General features: G+C 38.5%; 2 protein-coding genes across 3 annotated transcripts; one reads left to right on the top strand and one right to left on the bottom strand.

The window, feature by feature from the left end:
• Nucleotides 1-1,214: 1,214 nt before the first annotated feature.
• Nucleotides 1,215-11,897, top strand: LOC143861798 (uncharacterized). Of its 2 annotated transcripts, none has more exons than XR_013240023.1 (5): nt 1,215-1,521; nt 10,707-10,805; nt 10,902-11,010; nt 11,118-11,307; nt 11,421-11,897. XR_013240023.1 is itself a non-coding variant. In XM_077372728.1 (5 exons), exons 1-5 carry the CDS (start codon nt 1,337-1,339, stop codon nt 11,538-11,540), a joined length of 585 nt encoding a protein of 194 aa, XP_077228843.1. In that variant the 5' UTR covers nt 1,216-1,336; the 3' UTR covers nt 11,541-11,897. The 2 variants fall into 2 exon arrangements, 1 of the variants encoding a protein (XP_077228843.1); XM_077372728.1 differs by having other exon boundaries at nt 1,216-1,521; nt 11,118-11,189.
• Nucleotides 11,898-14,144: 2,247 nt separating this feature from the next.
• GILP (GSH-induced LITAF domain protein) lies at nt 14,145-19,221 on the bottom strand. Its single transcript, XM_077373196.1, has 3 exons — nt 18,766-19,221; nt 14,508-14,634; nt 14,145-14,382 (listed from the first exon to the last, which is right to left on the bottom strand). Exons 1-3 carry the CDS (start codon nt 19,014-19,016, stop codon nt 14,299-14,301), a joined length of 462 nt encoding a protein of 153 aa, XP_077229311.1. The 5' UTR covers nt 19,017-19,221; the 3' UTR covers nt 14,145-14,298.
• Between the last annotated feature and the right edge of the window lie 3,569 nt (nt 19,222-22,790).

Raw genomic sequence — 22,790 nt, 5'->3', positions numbered from 1 at the left:
ATCACCTGTAAAAAGAAACACGGGCCGGAAAACCGTACTAGCAACCATGGTTTAAAATTTCGGTTTCGGTAACCGTTTCGGACCCCACCAAAAACCGAAATTTGGTAATTTGGTTCCAAATTCCGGACCCAAATTTCGAAATTTCGGACTGAAATTTTGTACAACTTTTTTTTTTTAATAAATAATGTCATTAAATCAAAATTTCGGTCCAAAATTTGGATGGCCAAAATTTGAATTTCGGAAAATTTCAGTTTCGGTCCCCACCGAAATTTCGGATTTCCGTCGAAATTTAAAACCATGCTAGCAACTACCAACTTGATGACTTAAATGAGCTAATATGTGTGATTTTGCTTAGCAAATGTCAAGTTTATTATCACTAGGGATTTGCTGGGTAATTTCACTGGAAGCCATTTGGTGGCTCTCTTTTGCAACAGCCCAGCTGCGAAATGCCTTCTGTGATGGTCCCTAGCAAATCCCTTATTATTATTATTTACTATTATTATTATTAGGGGATTGATATATTCAACTCATTTTATCCTCTGGGCCCCCTTTACTCCTTAGTGTAAAAAGTGTAGTCAAATACACTACAAGGGGGTGGTAGCTCAAAGGATCAATGTCTCAATCACCACAAAGCACACGCCATTCCTCAACTTTACCATGATTTTTCACGAAAAAGAGAACATAGAAAGCCCACAAAAGCTAGTGCAACTTTGTAATCTAATGGCGAGGGCGTTTTGGGTACGAAAAGTAAATAGAGTTATTAGCCCTTCCTTTTTCAATTGTAGAAAAAAGGGACCCAATCCAAGCCCTTGATTTCCATGAGGCTCTGTTCACTTCTTTTCCATGGCAGTGTTTTTCCTGGAAAACAACCTTTTTTTTTTTTTCCCTCCTGACAAAACCAACAAGACATAATTTCTGTGTTCACTTCTTTTCTAGGGAAAAATATTATCAGATGTGAAATTTCTTATTTAAAAGCTGAAAATGACGTGGAAGTTGACTTTTTTCCTGTTATTCGAGTTTTGGTTTCCAATTAAATATATCGGGAAGAAGCTTTCCAAGGAAAACGAAACATTTTCCTTGACAATTTCCCTGGATTCCTTTTCATTCTGCCATGTCACCGAAAGGAAAGGAAGTGAACATAGCCTGAAAGAAAATATTTTTCCTACCCCAAAACAAAAATTACGAGGAATAAAAATTCCATTTGAACAGCGAGGTGGCAGTAAATACCTGATTGTTTAATAATAACCCCGTTTTGGGGTTTTCTTCCCTTACACAAACCCTACCTGCAACACCATCTCGAGATAGTCTCCACATCGAGGAAAAAAAATCCAGATCCATGGCGAATCCGAAAATTAAGAGTCTTTTGCCCTTTTTCCTGGTTCTATTCTTCTTTGTCTCTGCATCTTTCGCGATCTCGGACGCTCCTTTCATGGTTGCGCACAAGAAAGTGAGCCTCTCGAGGCTCAAATCAGGCGCTGAGAAAGTTTCAGTCTCGATTGATATTTACAATCGCGGATCTGCGTAAGTTTTCAATTAATCTCCAATTTCATCTTCTATTGTTATAGCTTTGTTCTGTCCTCGCTCTAATTTGGATCGGTTCTTTTGCATGCTTTCTCTGGTATAGTTACCATTATTAGGTTTTCGTTCTTGATTGTAAAGCATGTTGGATTTTCATTTTCTTTTTGTCTTTTTTTTTTCTATTTCTGTGATTTTTTACGCCATTATTTCGTTACAGTTTGAATTAGAGGATTTTCCATTTTTTTTCCATTTTCTATTGTTTCTCTTTAAATCATACTGTTGTTTGCTGTTTACACAGGCAAATTATATTGTAATCCAACCTGTCAGTCTAGTTGCTTGTTTGTTGGTCTGCTTTGCCATGTATTTGTGTTTTCGCCGCTTCATGTTAATCATCCCTGCTCTCTCTGTGGATTTGAGTTTAAGGTCTCTGTTGAATACCATTCTGAAATATATAGTTATTTGCTATAGAAGAACAATATATATGAACTATGTACTTTTTTTGTTTGTGCTTGTTTTTTTTCCCTGTGTTTTTTTATCAGCGGTGTGATAGTTCCCTCACACGCTCTCTTTTTTGTTCCGACAATGGAGTTAGCTGGTGCTTTAGACACCTGTGACAAGGGAATTCATTTAACTGATGGAAAAGAATTACATTGGATGGATGTCTTGGTAAAGCTGAGTGGGAGGGATTGTAAATCTTAATCACAGACTTGGGTTGTGCGGACTAAAATTTTGTTGCCTAAGTAATCTGAAATGAACCCAGGACAATGGAAAGAAGGTTCCTGTTTGTGTGCATTATCAAAATAAAAAAGAAACAGATGTTCACCTCTGTCCCCATGTTTGGTTGAACAAGAACTTTTCTCATTTAGCTTAGTCTTGGGTCTTAACTTATCAACCATCTAGCTTAGTCTTGGGTCTTGACTTATCAACCATCACTGTCACCTAGGTTTAGTTTCTATATTGGCTTAGTCAGGTTGGAATTGAGCACAACTATCTTGGCTTCAAAGAAAGAATGAAGCTCTGAAGTTCTGTCATGGATTATTTGGGCTGATTTTTTTTTTTCCTGTTTTTTGGGAGCTAAACTTCTGTAGTCTAGGAGATATAATGACTTTCCACAATGTTTCATTTTAGTGGTTATAGTTATTATTATTATTATTTTGCTTCTAATTTTTTAACACCCCTTCTCTCTCACCGCTCCTTATTTTTTCTTTCGGGATGATAGTACAAAATGCATTCGAAGAAAAAGAGATAAGTTGCATCATCCCTATGGACACCACTCTTGACAAGAGCATTTGCAATCTAATTAGCAATTTTAGGGAGTAAGCAAATAAAATACCTCCCTCTATGCAAGTTCTTATTGCTGGTTTTTAGGACAGTTTGGGGCTCATGGGGTAGTTTGGGTTCAGCCGAATTATATTGTTGAACTCTTTGAGGCTTGGGTAGTTGCTCTCTGGCCTAGGAGAGGGAGGATTCTTTTGAGCATTTCCATGTCTATGGTAATGTGTTATTTGGAAGGAGACAAATCACAAGATATTCAAGGAGTCTGCCGGTAGGTCAGTGGTATTCAACGCACGATCTTCTTTGCCGTGGTTCTCTTCGATTTTAGTGGGATCTTTACATTGTCTATTCCATTCTCCTGGGATGTGATCCAATAGTGTGTGGGTTTGAGGAGTGTCCATTTGAGTAGATTTTAGGGTTAGTTGATGCGTACTCTACCACATTTCATCATGTTTTTCTTTCTGCCGACAACGAGTCAAACACTTCTTCAACTTGGTGTGGGGAGGAGAGGGATGAGTTGACAGTTTTTTATCACCTTTAGGGGATCATGTATTTTATTTTATTTTAAAGGTGGCCCTCAACCATCTCAGTCGAGGTGTATCGTTTGTTCCTTTTTTAATAAAATTTCACCATTAAAAAAAAGATCTTGATGTGTGGGACCCTCGAGGCAGACGGCGGGATGAGACCCCGCTGGCCTCGATCTCCACAATGATGTGCACCAGCCTACATGGACCCAATCTACAAATTTTATCGTAAGAGCTAACATTGGAAGAATCCCTCTCAACCCATAAACTGCCACCAATATCTTTGACAAATGCTTCAGGTTAGTGAAGAGGGCACGAGCTTTTACTTTATTTGAGCATATCACACTAACTGAATTGGAGAAGGCTCTCTCTCTCTCTCTCTCTCTCTCTCTCTCTCTCTCTCACACACACACACACACACACACACACACACACACACACATTTGCCCAAGATAATCTTCCTCCACTAAGCCTCGTTTTCTTCTCCTTCTCTCCCTAACCGCTTTTAGAAGAGTTTTACTTCCCAGGAAAATGCTGCTAGACAAAGTCCCCTAAATCCCTGTTTGCAAACATATTCTCAATCTATTTCTTTATATATATATATATATATATATATTTTTTTTTTTTTTTTTTTTGCGATGATGACATTTTTTTATTCGAAGATAAAGAAAAGATGACAACATGGTAGGAATTCCCCCACAAGAAGATCATACCTATGGACACCACGCTTGGCTTGAACTTTTGCAATCTTCTTACCACTTCTAGGGATGCGCAGTAAAATAAACTCCCTTCCCCTACAAATGCACAAGATATTGTTGATAATGTGTGCGAACCTCCTATGGGCTCGAGGTACACATTTTAACCCAAGAGATGACATTGGAAGAGTTGCCTCTAACCCTTAAACTGCCATCAGTATCAATGACAAATGATTGAAGGCCGATGAGGAGGGCAAACTCTTCCCCTTCATTTGGGTCCATCATACCAACATGGTCAGAAAACACTAATACAACCCCCTGTTAGAATTTGTGGGATCCAACGGTTAGATTGGGTTAGGATCTCACCGTTGGATCATCTTGGAGGTGGATTGGGTAAGTTGGCTAAATGAAGCAACTAAATAAATTTGGCAAGTAGATTAGAAGGGGAAAGCAAGAGAGATTAGAAAGTAGATTTGATTAGGATTATTTCCTTCCACAATTATCTTGATTTACTTTCTATGTTCATCATGTAAGTGCTCTATATAAGCACCATTAATTCTCTTTGTAAAGCATTCAAGTTTAGTGAAATCTCCTAAACTTATCATGGTATCAGAGCAGAACGATCCTAAGCCCTAAGCACAACACTAGGATTATTTTCCTCCGGCGGACGACGGCGCGCCATCTGCCCCGCCCAGTTTCAATCAATAGGTATCTTGTTTCTTTCTTCTTTCCCACTTTGTTTCATCTAGCAACCGCTACCACTATCTATCCTACCTCCATACAGACCCCTGATACCAATCAGTGAGCCAAGGCATTGGCGCCCACAGTCCACTCCAATGGCATTTCCACGCTGCCTCTACTTTTCAATGCCCCGATTGAATTTTGAAAAATTCCTCTTCTCGTATGAACATATGGAAGTCAAGCTGCTGGGTGGATGCACTCACGATGGCTACAATACAAGATGGAAGTTGATGGTTCATAAATGTTTCCTCTTCTCGTATGAACATATGGAAGTCAAGTTGCTGGGTGGATGCACTCACGATGGCTACAATACAAGATGGAAGTTGATGGTTCATAAATGTTTAATCTCCCGTTCAATATGGATGTAAATGAGGTTTGAATTCCAAAACAGAAAGTTTACTGCCATTTTACTCGGTGTGCCCTCCCTTCCATCTTTAAGACAAATAGCACTCCATTATTGCTCAAGACATCCACCTCTGTTGGCTTAGGCAAAATATCTCCCTTCCTATGTATCGGAATAACACCTTTTCCTTTACCTCTAGCAAAACAACACCCATCCAGTTCTCTTAAGAAGGATTTCACATCTAGTCATTGATAATGGCACCCTTTTCCATTTCTAGTGCCAATTTTCTTTCAAATATTCCTTTTGCATCATCCTTTGTGAAAGACCCCCCGAATTTGATATCAACACTCCTTAAAAAAAAAATCGTTGCATTGTCCAAATTCTTGTGATGTTCGTACTGCCATTGATAATTGTTGTGTCACTCATCTCATTCTCCTTTTCTCACAAATTTTTATTTCAGTTGAGGTGCCTTTCTTAAGGTGCGTGCTTGAAATTGATCGCTCTACTCAGTTGAGGGGCCTCGATTCTTTGAGGTTCGTGCCTGAGAGTGTTTCAAATTCCATGAGGATCGACTCATGATGTCTCATTCCATGAGAATTGGTCCATGATGTCCTGCCCATCGAGGCTTCTTTTTGCCAATCAAGGCTTTGGTCCATAGTGACCCACTTTTATGAGGTTCGGTATTCCAAAACCGGCCCATAATAACTCGCCCATCGAGGCTTGAGTTTGATTCAGCCCTCCGAGGCTTTTCGCAACACATCAACAAGCGGCATCTTATTCAGTAACCATCATCAATGATCATTGGCAGCAACATCAGTCTTCATCAAAGGATCTTCGTCATCGACTTTTGGAAGTGTGCATCAAATCGGTTGATTTTGATTACATTTGTAATTTGGGGAATTCTATTGTATTGGGGAATTTTTGTTGTTGTTGTCAAACGTATATCGATTTTCAATCCATATACGTTTGAGGGGGCATGTTAGAATTTGTGGGATCCAACGGTTAGATTGGGTTGGGATCTCACCGTTGGATCATCTTGGAGGTGGATTGGGTAAGTTGGCTAAATGAAGCAACTAAATAAATTAGGCAAGTAGATTAGAAGGGGAAAGCAAGAGAGATTAGAAAGTAGATTTGATTAGGATTATTTCCTTCCACAATTATCTTGATTTACTTTCTATGTTCATCATGTAAGTGCTCTATATAAGCACCATTAATTCTCTTTGTAAAGCATTCAAGTTTAGTGAAATCTCCTAAACTTATCACCTCCCCCTTCATTACTAATGTGATTTGCCCACTTGATCAGTTTTTTTACCTTTTTTTATCGTTGTTGGAGAGACTATATTCTAGGCTACGTTTCATGGATTCTTTGCCCCCTTTGCCGAATCCGTGTCGACAAGCGAATCAGACATGGATTCACGTGGGACACACCCGGATTCTTGTCGTAGCCGCGTCTCGAACGAATCCTATTTTTTTCGTAGCCGCATCTCTTTTAAAATGTGAATCCCATATATTTTCCCTTTAGACGGATTTTCTTCGTAACTTTTAATTTATAAAAGCACAATCCGTCCTCTCTTAATAAAAACCATAGTGCCTTGACCATCCACCCTCAAACATCGACTCCCCTCATCCTTCTACTCTCTTAATAAAAATAATGTTTCAACACTCCACCCTCAAAAATTATAATTTTTAATTTTTAATTTTACTTAATAAAAATTACCGGATCCACAAATCCAACTTTTTGGGATTTGTCGAATCCGACACCTCGAATCTGTGTCGGATCCCGACATACGAATTCGAATCCATGCAACACAGATTCTAGGATTTCTTTATACTTTAGCAGCATTGTTTATTAAGAATTATTTATATTTTTAGCAAATTTATCCGCAAGGTATATCCCCTACCTCTTCCCTCCCTTGATTTCCATTCTTCTTCCTCGTTCTTCCTCTTTCTTTTCTTCCTTCCTCACCCACTCTCCCTCACCTGTTGTTGGCCAACACACAGGGCTGCAGCCGACAGCCTTGCAACACCACTTCCCCTTGCCCCCCCCCCCCTCCCCCCCCCCCCCCCCCCCCTCCTCTCTCTCTCTCTCTCTCTCTCTCTCTCTCTACACTGGCCAACACACTGCTGGTCGGCAGTGTCTCGTTTCCGTCCCTTCTTTCCTTTGTTCCTCACCCCCAACCTTTGCTTCTTCTTTTGACAGTTTCGTACTGTTATTGCTGCAACTGTACTCTCTTTTCCCCTGCTGTGCCACTGCTGTTACAGCAACTATACCCCTACATCCCCTTTCTTTACATTAATTTTGCTTTTCTTTTTTTTGACAGCCTTGCTCCCCTGTTTGATCCTTGCTGTTATGCCTGCAATTACGGAAGCTTTTCTTCCCGATCCCGACCATGCTGTTGCCCTCTGCTATTCTCCCATCTTTCCCCTCAAATTTATCCATCCCCTGGTTGCTGAAAAAGTGCCTTGACTGATCGTGGCTACAGCTATTGCCAGCAACTCTCGGAGGCTCCTAGGACACTTCGAATTTCGAGGCCGAAGCCTACATGACCAAGCTAAGTGCTTCCCTCATGTACCACCCTCATATACCCTGTTTCATCACATTTCTTTTCGCTGCTTTTTTGGTGCCTCACAATTGGATTACAACCTTGTTTTCCTTGGCCAGCCCCTTCTGCCTCACTATATCATCATACCTACATACCTTCACACCTAGTTTATTTGGGCCATAGTTAGACATTTTATGTTATATAATTTTGTGGACAGATTGTTAGACCCTTATATCTTATTGGTTATGGATATGATTTCTGTGGTTTGATTATATTGTTTGTAAATTACTTGGCTGAATCTGTTTCTATTGATGAAATATTTCAAATGCTAGGAATCTTTGTGAAAACCAAAATGCTTCTATCTCTTTAAAATCACCAAATATGAAATATATACTATAGCCCCCCTCTTTCTCCACACACAAAACCAAATTGCTTCTATTTCTTTAAATTCACCAAATATGAAATGCATATTATAATCTCCACTCTCTTTTCCTCTCTACACGCAAAACCTATTTGCTTTTATCTCTTCAAAATCACCAAATATGAAATAAATATTATACCTCCCACCCCCTTGTCTAAACACATCACAAAAAGATGATGCATGGTACCATGAGTTACCCTTTTTGTGTGTGTTACCTTTGAGGCGTATGCCTCAGTAAAGACAACTTTAAATAGAGTTTACGATTAAAAATAAAAAAGATGATGCATGGTACCATGAGTTACTGTTTTTGTGTGTGTTACCTTTGAGGCGTATGCCTCAGTTCAATGTTTCTGAGGTGTGTGAAGAAAGGCACAGGGCTCTAGAGGCACACGCCATAGGCTATGAAATAGGGCTTACAGTTAAAAATAAAAAATAAAAAAGATGATGTATGGTACCATGAGTTACCGTTTTTGTGTGTGTTCCTTTGAGGCGTGTGCCTCAGTTCAATGTTTCTGAGGTGTGTGAAGAAATGCACAGGGCTCGAGAGGCATACGCCTTGGACTATGAGGAGCATTGTTTAAGACAAAGAATTCAGTTCAAGGTAAGCAAAGAAGAGAAGGTCTACTGATCACTTTTACTTGAGAAAGAGGGGGACTTTCATCCATTAGTTGGTTCCCCCATCGCCTGTAAGGACTGCTTTTAATCAAAAGGAGATGAGAGATAACTAGACAAGTGACTTGCCTTCCTCAGGATTAGCCATATTGGATGAATGCTCGGGAACATTAGCTCCACAGCCCGGGCTTAGTTGGGTCCATTTGGCTCCCCCATCAAAACACTTTTGAGTTCACAGAGACCTCTCCATAAATAGAAGTCAAGCCCCGGATATGTTGTGCAGGAGTACTGGGACGTAAAATAACTGTAGTGTTTCCTAAAGGGCACTAGATCTCCCAGGATCTGTCCCTGCATTGTTGCCTATAAACAAAAAAAAAGAAGAAAAGAAGAGAGAAAATATATGCTATGTCGATCATTCGGATATTATTATTAATAAAAAATACTTAATTAGTTGCTTCATGAAAGGAAAATGGAAACATGTAGAAGACATAGCAGCTTGTGATCAGTCATTCTAGTTCATCATTGCTGATGGGTACTACCTGAAATTAGGGTGCATGTTTGAACTATATTGGTTTCCATCAGGAAACTAGTCAAACTACTGTCAGTGCAAAAACCATGACTTGAAATCTATCTCTTGGATGAAACCCAATGTTGGCAGTAAACCACTTGATGTTGCCTTCGTGACATGAATAAATCGAATGGAGCTCACCATTCTCTTCCCCCCTTGGTGGTTGTGTTGATGACTGCCGCTCGAAGATGCGGAACCCGTCTGCTTCAAGGCCTCCTGCCTCTGTTCAAGATGGAAGATTAGGGTAAAAGGAGTAGGATGTGAGTGTTTGCTTGTCATTCGTTCAAGAAAAAATTACCCATCCAATGTTAGACCTTAATATTTCAGCCTATCTGGTAGCATATGTTTGATTCGATTGCACTTCTATAGGTTACCAACATTCACAGCTTGCTTACTGTGAATTACTGGGCTTGAAACATTGGTTGCAGCTTAGAGTATAGTAAATGTTTCTGGAAGGGTTCTTACAATCTATGTTACCTAGATACTGGCATGGAAGGCTAGTATGGGTTTTTTTTTAATCGTTCAATATATTATTTTCAAGGTTCCAATATAAGTATCTTTATTAAAGTATCCAATATTTTTAATTATCCAAGTATGATAGCTTCTTACTTTCTTTGCTTAACAATGATTGCTTTGGTTTTTTGTTGTCCCTAGTTTTACACTGTTTTTGTAGCCAATCTATTGGCGTAGATTCTTTGATTAAGGGGACAGACCTTGGTAACAAGCATCTTGAAATTAAATATCCCATGACAATAATTTAAACTCCAAATTAGCCTTAGTTTTGCATGATCTTTGTAGCCAATCTATTGGTGTAGATACCTATGATTAAGGGTTGGACTTTGGTAACTAGCATCTTTTTTTCTTCTTCTTTTGAATGGTAACGATCATCTTGAAATTAGTTATCCCTTACCAATAATTTAAACCCCACTTGTGGTAGGAGTAATTTTATCCTGCACCACATTTGTATATTAGAGCATCAATCAGATTCAGCTATGCTTTTGATGATCTTTTGAGACCTTTGTACCATCCTGCAATTTTACCAACAACAGCTATTTGTCAGTACCTCTGAAATGTCTTGTTAAAATTCTAAGACAAAAATCAATAGAAACTTGCCCTTATGCTTCTTCTCGCAGTCTGTTTTTATTCCATTAGAGGCTGAGTTTTTTTATTCAATTAGAGGCTGAGTTTTGGTGGTTGTATCTTGTTGAAAATTATAATATAATTGGAAACATTGAACTATTATTTGTGCATCCGACCAAGTTGATTCCTTGTAGCTGATAAAACCAGAAAATTTCAGCTGATGAAGCCAAATGTTTAGTGCTAGGGTTCCTTTGGTGTTTTTTTTGTCTTATACCGCTTCCCTGATTTTGTATGAACCCATGTTTATTATTACTGCTTCTCAAGTATTTGATTAGCATCTTATATGAGTTTTGCTGTTAAACATATTATTCTCAAAATTCTTCCAGGACTGCATACGATGTAAGCCTCAGTGACTATAGCTGGGCTCAAGATGTATTTGATCTAGTCAGTGGAAACACTTCTAAATCATGGGAAAGGCTCGATGCGTGAGTTTCATCATACCGTCACCACCTTGTTATCAGAAAACTCATTGTTATTTTTTTTCTTAAATCAGTTGAATATAATCTCTGCTTAATTGGCAGCGGTTCTATGGCTTCTCATTCATTCGTACTGGAGTCCCAAGTGAAAGGCGTGTTCTATAGTGCGCCTGCCATTATCAAATTCCGTATCCCATCAAGAGCCGCACTGCAGGTTTGCTTGAATTCCTCCTAATTTACTTAGAAACTAATGTAATATTTTCCAGTCCCTTAAAGAATAATTCGCTTGTGATCTTTACTTCTGTAAGTTGCCTTTTGTAGGAGGCTTATTCAACCCCCATACAGCCTTTAGATATCCTTGCTGATAGGCCTCCAGAGAAGAAGTTCGAATGGGTAAGCTCCTTCCATTATCGTCTTTTTCACTTCGTAAACATTCTTTGACCATCTCTAATCTCATGGCCTGTTTTTTCATGAACTTGCATATACACCAACCAAATATCCTCAGGCAAAGGTAAGAATCATGTTTTTTTTTTTTAAATATTTCAGTCTCTTAGTTCTGAAGTTTGATGTTTTTCGAATTTTTCGTATTATACAACTTATCGAGAACCACTTCTGTAACTGCAGAGGCTGTTAGCAAAATACGGATCTCTGGTTTCGGTGCTCTCGTTTGTATGCCTGTTTGTGTACTTGATTCTAACCCCATCAAAATCCAGCGCTGCAAAAGGAAGCAAGAAAAGACGGTGATCATTATTCGGCCGATGAATGCCTGCCTTATTTCATACCAGTTTTGAGGCAAGGACACATCTTTATGAATGAAATCAGAAGTTTTCCAAATTTAGAATGGATTTTCATTTCTAATTTATAGTGTTAATGAGAAACTGCGAGGCAAGTCTGTCTACATATGCACACTATTTTGTTTATTAGCACATTCAGAGACTCGATCCAAATTTCGATTTGGTTTGCCTCAGTTGATTGGTAATGCTGTTACCATTGATCGATCAGGACTGTGAGGTCAGCCACTTTACCTTGACAAGATGTGGATTCCATGAAAATTGAGTTTTAAGTTATAGCAGTGATATAAATTGGGATCTATATTCAATCTGTTCTTAGCACCATATATTGCCAGTGAAGTAGTATATCAGCTGCCGATACACCATCCCCCACATTGGATTTCTAATCAGCTACTAATGATTTACATTTCTCAAATAGCTATCAACAGACAATAAATAAAGGGAATTGATTTCAGCACAACTACGTTTTGATACATGCGCTCATGTATCTTGTCTTTTAGCATTTAATTGTGACGTGACGTAAGTGCTTTTTGGAATATTTTTCCCTTTTACAGCTCTTCAAATATAAAAGACAAGAAACATGAGCGTCTTGTATCAAAACATGTTTGTGTTGAAATCATTTCCCTATATAAAGTATGGGAGTAACATTATCAAAACAAGTGACTATCATTCCATGTGGGACTGTTTGGATGTGCATAATATATAAGTAGAAGGAAAGGAAAACATATTCCCATATCTTTGCTTTCATTTTTTGGTAAATTGCAACCAAACAATGCTAGGAAAAAAAGAAAGAAAATGTCATTTTACTTTGATTTACCAAGGAAAATGATATGGAAACCTCTGTGTAGATTATCGAAGTCTCTGTTTATTGAGTACTTAACTGAGGTGATAGCCACACTCCCATTTATTTTGGGCGATGATATTTTCACCCCCTCTGCAGTACGCATTCACCCCCCTCATAACGTGAACAGTGGGCAACTTTAAGTCTTCTTGGCGTCAAATCATGTTAAAAGTGGGGCGAATGCGTACTGCAGGAGGAGAAGAGGGGGGGGGGGGGGGGGGGCTTGGGGGGTTTGAAATTATCATCGCCCTTTTTTTGGTTAAAGATATTTGGTGTCCAGGCATTGCTCCGTGTAATCATGGCGCCACCGTTGATATTTGATCTAATGACACCAGATAAAATATCAAGGGCGGCGCCTATTATACGCGGTCTCTGCATAGCCTTTGATCTGCATCCGAGTTAAGTTTATCGGCAAGGAAAAACTCCGGGGGTTCACCACTATTCCACCACGAGACTACTACTCCACCCGTTCACTACTTACTAGGGGTGCAACTTGGGCGGGCTCAACCCGAACCCGATAGGTTCAACCCGGGAAAAAGTCGGGTTGGGTTGAGTTCGGGTCGGGTTCGGGTTGAGGGCTTGGGCAACCCGACCCGAGTGAACCTGACTTTTTTAATAATTTTTTAAGCCAGAGATCCCGGGTTGGGTCGGGTTCGGGTTGGCCTCAACCCGACCCAACCCGACCCGAGTTGCACCCCACTACTTACATTCTACTAGGACACAGTGGTGCCTCAAACAGACCCTTAGTAATTCTCATTTGACAAAGTAGTTGGTATAAAAATGGGTGTAGATGCTATATCCTACCATAAATCGACCCATAAGGTTGTGGGAGCTCCTAGGTAGGAAATGGACCAAAGTTTAGGAGTGAATCCTGTGGAAGTAGCTATTCATTCTCCTTGGGCAGCATTCTACTTGGGCAGACATGGCACCTTTTGGCTCTTTTTAGTCTCTGTCTAGACGCTTTTTTATCTGTCAATGAATTTCATAATCGTGCCAATGGATGATTCAGAGCCATTAGTGAGGAATGCTTAGATGGAGGGTGAAACATCTCTCAAAATTCTATTTGGAGGGGAAAATATACCTCAAATTCTGGATGGAGGTTTCAAATCCACTTAGAAGGTGTAATATCCCTCATAATCCAGTTGGAGGGTGTAATTTATCCCAGATTTGAATGGAAGGTTGCGAATCCAATTGGAGGATGTACTATCCCCCTATTCCGAACGGAGGGTGTAAAATCTCTCACATTTTCAATTAAGTTCTCAAAATGCAAAACAAACAGGGCCTTAATTTTGAGTTCAATAATCTGTTTTGAACTCTCAATAAGTTCTTAAAATTGAAAACAAACGGCCTAAGAGGAAAATGAGTGATGGATCTCTCCAAGCCAAGGAGGAAATGAGTGATCTAGGGCATGACCAATAGCCTCATCCACAAATGGAGTGTGAATCGACTCACAAAGATATTTCTCCATTTTCTTATTGATCCAAAGTGAGCATTGTTTACAACTGCAGCAATCCAGCAAAAACTCAAGGCAGAACTTCTATATTAGTGAATTTAGTTTAGATCACTAGTGAATCTACTGTAATAATACACTCCTTTATGCATAAAGGAGCCAAAACCCAAGGTTAATCCTTTGAGCATGCTTGACAAATTGCTTCCTATTTCACATATTCCTCCTCCTATTCTAAAGATTTTTGCTTGACTATCCAAGGCAAGATATTGCTTGCTATGCTATGTAAACCATTTCAATAGTATCCAGTCATGTTCAATTTCAAATACATTTGCACATTACCATTCAAATGATTATACAATATTAATGACACATCTATTGAGTTTTTATTCACACACCACATCATAAAACCACACAAGAGAATTAGGCAGGCACTGCGAAACTCCGCTCAGTCCAGTGCGGCGGATCCATGACAAGGCATATATCTGACTTCTCAAAATCAGCGACCTACCACATTCCGACAAGTAATTTTCAGTTCATCAAATCACCAAATAAGAACGAAGAACACCAAACAATAACAACAATGGTATGAAGAGGAAATGAAAAAGAACCAAAGGCATTGACATTTGTACCTTTTCTCCACAGCTTGGGCAGTAGTGATACTTATGCCAGAGACAATCCATAGACGGGCAAAGGAAGCAAACTCCCAGCATAAATGGCATCATGCAACCAATGGCGGCAGCCAAGCTTGGTTTTGATCTGCGTTGTGTTCAAACATCAAAAAATTCAGAAAGATCTTGAATCGGAGTAGTTTTCACTTGTCGATGCAAAATGTGGCAAAAGGAGCTAGACCTTTGGAGCAAAATTTTGATTTAGGGTTTTTTTTTATAGAATTTATGCTCAGGTGATACAGATCACTGTATCTTTTACTTGTTTTCCATCCTTCCTAGTTTTGCATTAAAACTGTACAATGTCCACTAAGAGGAAAAATCATAGATTCAGCAAACATTAACTGATTTAAATACATTTAAAAAAATGATTTAAATAAATAAATTTTGGTCTTATATTGCTAGCCCAAGTGTTCAACATTCACCTATGTTTTGATGAATTACAAACCAGAATTGATGGTCAATAATCATATTGGACTAATGTTTCATATGCGCAAGTATATTCTATAAGTCCAGGAAAATTGGACGCTGTTTGAACCACAAGATCCATGGCTCAAGAATCAAGATTGCAAATCAAATCCAAGAGCTCGACTGATGGTTCATTGCTTGAACAATAAAAGGAAGCCAAAGCTGTACTCAATTGAAGACTCTCACAAGCAAAGGCAATATCCAAACAGTTACAAGGCAATGAAGTTTAAGACAAGAATCTTTGTTTTAGAATATATATCCATCCTCCTTAGGTTCAAAGTAAAACTCAAGGCACCTTAGAGGACTCAAATTTTCAAAATAAACCTAAGGAACCAAAAAGCACTGAAGACAAAATAAAAAGATTGGATTTTAAAATGAAACTCTTTTTTGTTCTGGCTCGGTCGACCGAAGGCCAATTGGGCCCAAAAAAAAGAAAAGAAAACATCCAGTATGTGAGCTTCGGTCGATCAAACCATGTTTTGAGGCTTTTTTAGAAAGCCCAACGACTACAAGCTCGATCGACCGAAGGTCAACCGAGAGAGATGTTTATCACTCTAATAGCTCGTTTTTTTAATATCTCTATAAATAGAATGCTTAATGACGTTCTAATCAACTCTTAATAACTTTTTAGTCTCTCAAACTTGTGCTTTCAACTGAGAATCCTTTTTCCAAAGCCAATACTCATGCAAATCCTTTAGGTTCTGTTCACTTGCGTTCCCAGGAAAGCAAATCCCTAGAAAACAGCCTCTTTTTTCCTTGACAAGACCTTGACAAGACAGAATTCTGGTGTTCACTTGCTTTCCTGAGAAAGTAAAGAGCTTAGATGGAAAATGTCAAATAATGACATGGAAATTGCCAAAAATGATGTGGAAATGTCTCTTTTCTCACAAGTGTAGGAAACCAAATCCCACTATGTTGGTCGGATTTGCTTTCCCGGGAAAACTAGTGAAAAAAGGTGAGCAAGCAGTTTCTCGGGAAACCTTTTCCTGCGCACGTGAACAGGTGCGGGAAACCTTTTTCTACACAGTTTCCCTAGATTTCTTTTCCTAATGCCACTTCAGATTCCCGGGAAACCTTTTCTTTTCCTTTCCCAGGAAAACAAGTGAACAGAGCCTTAGAGCCTTGATTTTGTTACAACTTAAGGATGGTCGGATTAGGCTATTATTATTTTATTGCTGAGTGATTGGTGAGAGCTTGATCTTCAACTCTCTATCAGTCTTTGAAGAGGCAAAAGTGACCGATCTACCTTCTTATCATTCTACATTGTAAATGGTGGAAAGGGTCACCGTTGTCAAAACCCTTGGAGCTTGGAAGCTCGGTGCATAAGGTATTGATCTAGGACACGAAGGGAGATTGGTGTTGTAGTGATTCCTCAAGGATGGTAATCTTGAGAAGAGTGGACGTAGGGGGTTTCTTGAACCACTATAAAAATCTCCTTGTTCAAGCTTCCTTATCTCTTTTTGGTGAGATTTGTAACATCTTTCTTCACTTCTTATTATTTGTTTATTACATTGAATATTAGTTTGTTTAACATAAGGAATTGAATCTTTAGAAAACCATTTTAAAGGTGTTTTTTTTAAGAAACCCAATTCACCCCCCCTCTTGGGTTGCTAGCCCGGGATTTCATATATGCTTGACTAAACTATCATCTAAATTCATTAAAATCAATAGTTCTTACCTTGAATAGCTTGGAGGCATGTATTCTAACAACCAAAAGCTTGCAAAAACAAACCGAAGAAAGAAAAAGCATACTACAGCCTACTCCAGTGAACATTCAAATCACTGGCAGTGATATTTTCTCCATATGAACATGGGTAATTTGAAAATTCTGAAAATTGAAACGGATCCGAGTTCTCATCAAATCTACCTGATTTTCCATGGGTTCCCTTCTCATCCAGTGAATGCTATTGATGGAAATCAGTCAAGTGCTATGAATAATATTGACATGAGAACTGGTGACTAAATGAGGTCAGTCCCAAAAACATTCATTGCTCACTGCTGTGGATAACTGGTGCAGGAAGGTCCAGTGTCCCAAAACATAGCAATCCAAGAAAAATGGAGTAAAAGGTCAATAGTAAGTAGCTCCTTGTTATAAAACTCTAAGTCTCATTTAATCTGAAATTAAGGTGTTTTATGAAGATGAAAAAGCATTCAACTGAAAAAATTAAAAACCTTCACCTCTCGACAAATTGCTGAGTTGTTATCTACGTGATAACCACTTGAACGGTTGAACCTATGGCCCAAAACACCAAAAAAAAAAGGGAATATACTCAAGCCAACAAGACATCAGTAAACCCTTGAAGATTCAGAAACCTTCACTTAAGTTCTACGGTCTATGGACTAGATAATAAAACATTCAAATAGAAGATTCCTTTTCTAAATATTATAAAAGATCACCAGTTCAGCACTCTAAATGATTTGTCTACAACTATTATTGGTTCCGCAGCGAAAATCATTTCTAATTTATTCAACTACAAGTTAGCTTTTATAGCACTCCATATCAAGTCACATGCACCTAAAAGAACCCAACCATTGTAAGCAGCTACGGACATGGATTTGAGCGGAGATACAACTTGACATAGATGTGGGTCTAACCTTTTATTGCTCTAGGACAGTAGCCCACCTAGGATAGCCCAAGAAATGGGAATACATTTGGTTGGACGATCCTAACACTCCGATCAAAAGCCTCCAAATTAACAGTAAAAGGAGGCATAGGAAACCTGCCTTCATCAGCCAAAACATCCAAAAATCAGATAGTATCATCCAATCGAAGTTGAGTTTTCACCCAAGCCCAATCCAAGGAAGGATCCACTAAGTGGATAGTCCAGATTGATAAATAAACCATTAACTTGTTCCGGGGGGGGGGGGGGGGGGGGGGGGGTGGCTGTTGTATCATGTTACCAATATATAGGTTGGGCAATTAATCATTTATTTATTATAGATCCAGAGTGGAACAACCATAGTGAAAGTTCAGCAATAGTGAGTTAAAACATCAGGTGCTTATGGTAAGTGGGTTCAGCTCCATCTGATCATTATCAAAAGGCAACATTAAGCACCAGATACCATTTCCCAAATAATTTTAGTGCCATGAGTCTTTTAATTTTGAGTCCAATAATCAGTTTTGAACTCACAATCTGTTCTCACAATCTAAAACAAACAGATCCTTAATCTTTTAATTTATATTTCCCACTCTATCTGCTTGATCAACCAAACACATATAATATGAAATCCCAAGAATTCAGATCTATACATACTTCAAAGAAAGATCTTAACAATATGTTCATTCAAAACAATGAGTAATACTACTCAAAAGAAAAAGCACCACACAGATGAATTACTATGAAATACAGAAAAAGATAACAAAGTCTAGATGATATCTTGACCCTTGATCGTAAGGGAATCTTGACTGTTGATTGTAAGGGCCGTAGATTAGGTAATTTGTTGGACTAGGCAACTAAGCCAGACATGGTAATTAGGTTAGATTAGGATGTTCCTATCTATATAAACACTCATTAGGCAATTAGATTAAATTAGCAGTTATGTTAGAATAAGAAATGATTATCTTGATTTCATTCCATGTTTATCATGTAAGTGCTCTATATAATCACTGACCAACTCTTTTCAATTCAACCAAGATCAGCAAAATTCTTAATTTTATCATGTCAACCATAATTCAAGGAATTAACACAACTTTCACAAGATTAAAAAAAAAAAAAAAAAACCCTAAACACTAAAAACCCTAACCCTAGGTTACCTGACGCTGGTGACACCAGAACTGCCACAATAAACGCATTGGAAAGGAGCAGGAGTGTCTCTATAAATAGTTTGCTGCAAAGGAATCCCCTTCGGATCCTCAAAAACCGCATTCGGAGGGGTTGTTCCGGCCTGGTAAGGGTTTTGGCCCACGTAATATAGATTCTGTTGATTTTGCTGGACCTGAATCGGACCCTGAGGATCCGAAGCGTACGGATAAGGAATTCCTATGGCAGGCTCTTCTTTCGTCATTTCTATTTCCTGAGGAGCTCGGTTTGAAGGTTTTTGTAGGAGGAGAGATGGTATTTTATATAATCCTTTGTGTTTTTGATATTGACACGCCTCCAAACGGAGATAAGGAAAAACACGGATGGATTTTTCTAGGTTTTCCAACAGCTTCTAGAGGAAGAAGCCTTTCCTTGTGGTTTCTTCAATGTTCAAACCTTCTAGATTCGATTTTCAATCTTGGTTTCATTTTTCACGGAGATTACCCAAGGGGAGTGATATGGGCACAACCATTTTTGATATTTGCACTAACTCATATTGTCTTTTATTTTTAACATACTTGTCAAAAGTTATTATTGCAGTTCCCGAAAAGCTCTAACAAGCCCATTAAAAAAGAAATGACAAGCTGGGTATGTGCAATTATTAAAATATGGTTGTGCTGATATCATTTCCCTTGTATAAGCATCCTTGCTTTTGAACCAATATTTGCACTACCACGTTATGATAATGAACAGAATTCGGCTTGTCCATTCTTTTTAAAGTGGCTGCTGAGAGTTTTTTTGGGCATTATGAATCCGTGATAGCTTTTGACAGATTGTTAAATAATAAAAGACAAGGTGAGTTCGGCTCATTATCAAAACATGGTAAATAGAGATTTTAGAATTTTATTTTCGTAAGAGGGTCGGTTGGTCTACCACTCCACCCCAAACTTAGTCAAATAATTTTAAGTGGCCCCTTGCTTATATTATAAGAGGATAATGGGAATATTTTTCCACGCTCCTTTATTTTAATAGGAATTTTTGTGGATGAGTCCACATTCAATAAAACGACCCGTGAAGTCCAGTATTGTTTACAAAGTACAGCGGGGCCGACTTGAAAGGATGATCTAAGCCGTTCATTTGTTGGGCGACAATGTGATAGATTGTACCCTCGTAGATCATCTGATGGAGATGATCTACGAGGTACAGCCAATTTAAGTTACAGCCCAACAGATGAACAGTTTAGATAATCTTTTGAAGTGGGCCCATTGTACTTTTTGAACAAAATACTGGACTTCACGTGCACTCATCATATAAATTCTCCTGTAAAATATATTCATTAAGTATTACATTTTATTCAAAATATTAAGATTTTAAAAAACATTCAAAAAAAAAAATTAAGATTTTAAAAACTAATTTCTAAAATGTTCCTAAAACTAATGACCTTAACATACCATTTGCTATGACTTTTAAAATATTATTTTATCCTTTTAAACTCATTTACCACTCCATTACTTTTAAAAATCCTTTTTAACTTAATTAGATGGGATTTGCTAGGCAATTTTGCAGAAAGCAATTTCGAGGCCGGCTTTCGTATGATAGAACAACCACGTTAGGGATTCTTAGATAGAAAACTATGGCTTTGTGGGAAAACTCTTTATCGCACGTTTTGAGCCGAGCCGTGGACGTGGCGTGCGTGTAATTTATTTTTAATCTACTTATATATATTATTTTATTTTATCTTTTCTTTTTGGAGAAGAGAATTTTGTTAACATGGAAAAAGAGCTTCTTTAACGGTTTGGGTTTATCTCTTCTCTACTGTTTGAGCTACGGTTTTCCATGTGATTTCGTGAACGGTTTGTAAATGATTAATGAGCGGTGATTAATATATAATGTTTCATGCTTTAAGCCTTGTCTTCTTTTTCTTAAATCATTTTTGAGATAATAGAAAGGTATCCGAAAGGAAGAAGAAGAATACACTCACTGGTTCTCTCTGTTTTTGGTTTCTTGATCTTCTCTTTGTTTCCTTTTGTTTTACGATCAAGGCAAGCATCATGATAAGCGAGTTTGAAAGGCATTTGGGCTGTGTGAGTACACACTCGGGAGCAAGAGTTGATGTATCTTGGAGGCATACACCGATCATCACATTTGCACTGTTGATTCCTCATAGTGTGGACGAGATTTTCTTAAGGATAGCGAATACCGATTCATGCCTCAACTTATTAAGTGATATCTTCTCATTGTTTACCATTTAGTTCATGCAAAATTACGGTTTCTAATGATCGTGACTACAATTGATTATATTTTGGGAAATGATATCTGTGCCAAGTGTTTCGATAAACATGCGCTCCACTTGCTTTTCGTGTAGTATTTAAAGGGTTTAAAGAGCTTTTTTGAGAACCGTAATATCCTCTGAAATCCCTTTAAATACTACACGACAAACAAGTGGAGCGCTTGTTTATCGAAACACCTTGGCGCGGATATCATTTCCCTATATTTTTTTGTTCTCTTTTACGATGATCTTCCAATTTTTTTGGTTTTTTTTGGGGGATTTTTGCCTCAAATCCGACGACCATTTTTGAATGTCTGAAAACCAATTGCAAAAGGATGGACGATCTTCACCGGCCATTATTACCTGCATAAAAACTAGTCGCTGACGGATTGCTTTTCGCGATTTGGTTGGCTCTTCTTCAACTATGGCTGCTAAAACAGAAAATCTCACAACCATGGCTGCTGAGTCCAAAACCCCAGGGGTGTGTCTAAACTGTTACGAAGCGGTCAGATACATGAGTTTGTAAATCGCTTGCTGCAAACGGTATTTCCCCTTTTTTGGTAAGAACTAATAGTTTGTGTAATTAGTAAGAACCAGCCACGGCAAACCAATCTATCGTGTGAAAACTAGTAAGAACTAGGTTCTTGGGTTCTTGAAAAAAAGGTTCCTAGAAATCCTTTGAACCATCACATGTGGAGGCTCTGTTTGTTTCAGATTGTGACGTGATTTTGAGCCAATAATCGGTTGGGGCCCTCACAATCGGTTGTCACAATCTGAAACGAACAGGCTTTAGAAAGATAAATTGATTGTAGTTGTAGCCTTGTAGGTATTCTTTGGAAACTATGTTTTGAAATGCTAACTTCTTAGCAAACATATGGGTGTGTTTGGCGTACCGTTTGAAATATCGTTTAAAATTCCGTTTTGCAAAACAGTGTTTTGGTTCAAAACGGTGTTTTGCTAAACGGCATTTTCATGTTTGGTTGGCCAGATCAAAACGGCGTTTTAAACTGCAAACGGAGGTATTGTGTGTTTGGTTGCAAATGCCCCAAAACAGAGTTTTAGTGGTAAAATGACCAAAAAGGACATTGTTTGGTTGGTAACTCAACTACTCTCTCATTAGGCCCAATATTAAAAGGTCATTATGATTTCATTCAAACACTATTAAAATTTAACATCATTGCCAAAAAAATAAAAATGGCTATACCTTTGGGGTTCTTCTCCTTCTTCTTCTCAACGGCCGGATTTGCCGGATTTGACGGACGAGTGGAGGCGCTGAGGCAGTGAGGCGTGAGAAGGTTTGCAACTTTGCAAAGTAGATGAAGAAAGTAAGAAACTAGAGTTTCTTTTAATTCTTTTGTCTTTAAAAAATCAAAATTAAGAGATCATATAATGATATCAGCAGCCCCTTGTTTTGAATTAAATATTAACAATTTAGCAAATTTGTGTCCTCAAGAATGATATTAACACCCCCACTTTTTTTATATTTGACGTAACGCATAAAATCGCACGCATATACGTAAAAATAGGTTTTGGTGAGGGCAAACATGTAAAAATCCGTAGCCCAAAAACTCCGTTCAAAACGGTGTTTCAAACGGCGTTTTAAACGGTGGCTGCGCACCCAAACACTCCCAAACGGCCGTTTGGCCCCAAAACGGTGTTTCAAACGGATTTTTAAACGGTGGCTGCGCACCCAAACACTCCCAAATGGCCGTTTGGCCTCAAAACGGTGTTTCAAACGGCGTTTTAAACGGTAGCTGCGCACCCAAACAC

This window comes from Tasmannia lanceolata, unplaced genomic scaffold (genome assembly GCF_043159265.1).
Source record: "Tasmannia lanceolata isolate RefF3 unplaced genomic scaffold, GAP_Taslan_0.1 ptg000037l, whole genome shotgun sequence".
Taxonomy (NCBI): domain Eukaryota; kingdom Viridiplantae; phylum Streptophyta; class Magnoliopsida; order Canellales; family Winteraceae; genus Tasmannia; species Tasmannia lanceolata.
Note: the sequence above shows the minus strand (reverse complement) of the source record. Positions and strands in the feature narration are given on the sequence as shown.

Bases quoted from the DNA above. Each gene is read 5' to 3' on its own strand.
- LOC143861798 (XM_077372728.1), top strand. From the start codon at position 1,337: ATGGCGAATCCGAAAATTAAGAGTCTTTTGCCCTTTTTCCTGGTTCTA. The intron at 10,806-10,901 runs GTGAGTTTCATC...CTTAATTGGCAG, and splicing joins TCATGGGAAAGGCTCGATGC to CGGTTCTATGGCTTCTCATT. The intron at 11,011-11,117 runs GTTTGCTTGAAT...TGCCTTTTGTAG, and splicing joins CATCAAGAGCCGCACTGCAG to GAGGCTTATTCAACCCCCAT.
- GILP (XM_077373196.1), bottom strand. From the start codon at position 19,016: ATGACGAAAGAAGAGCCTGCCATAGGAATTCCTTATCCGTACGCTTCG. The intron at 14,635-18,765 runs GTAACCTAGGGT...AACACAACGCAG, and splicing joins TCTGGTGTCACCAGCGTCAG to ATCAAAACCAAGCTTGGCTG. The intron at 14,383-14,507 runs GTACAAATGTCA...GGAATGTGGTAG, and splicing joins GCCCAAGCTGTGGAGAAAAG to GTCGCTGATTTTGAGAAGTC.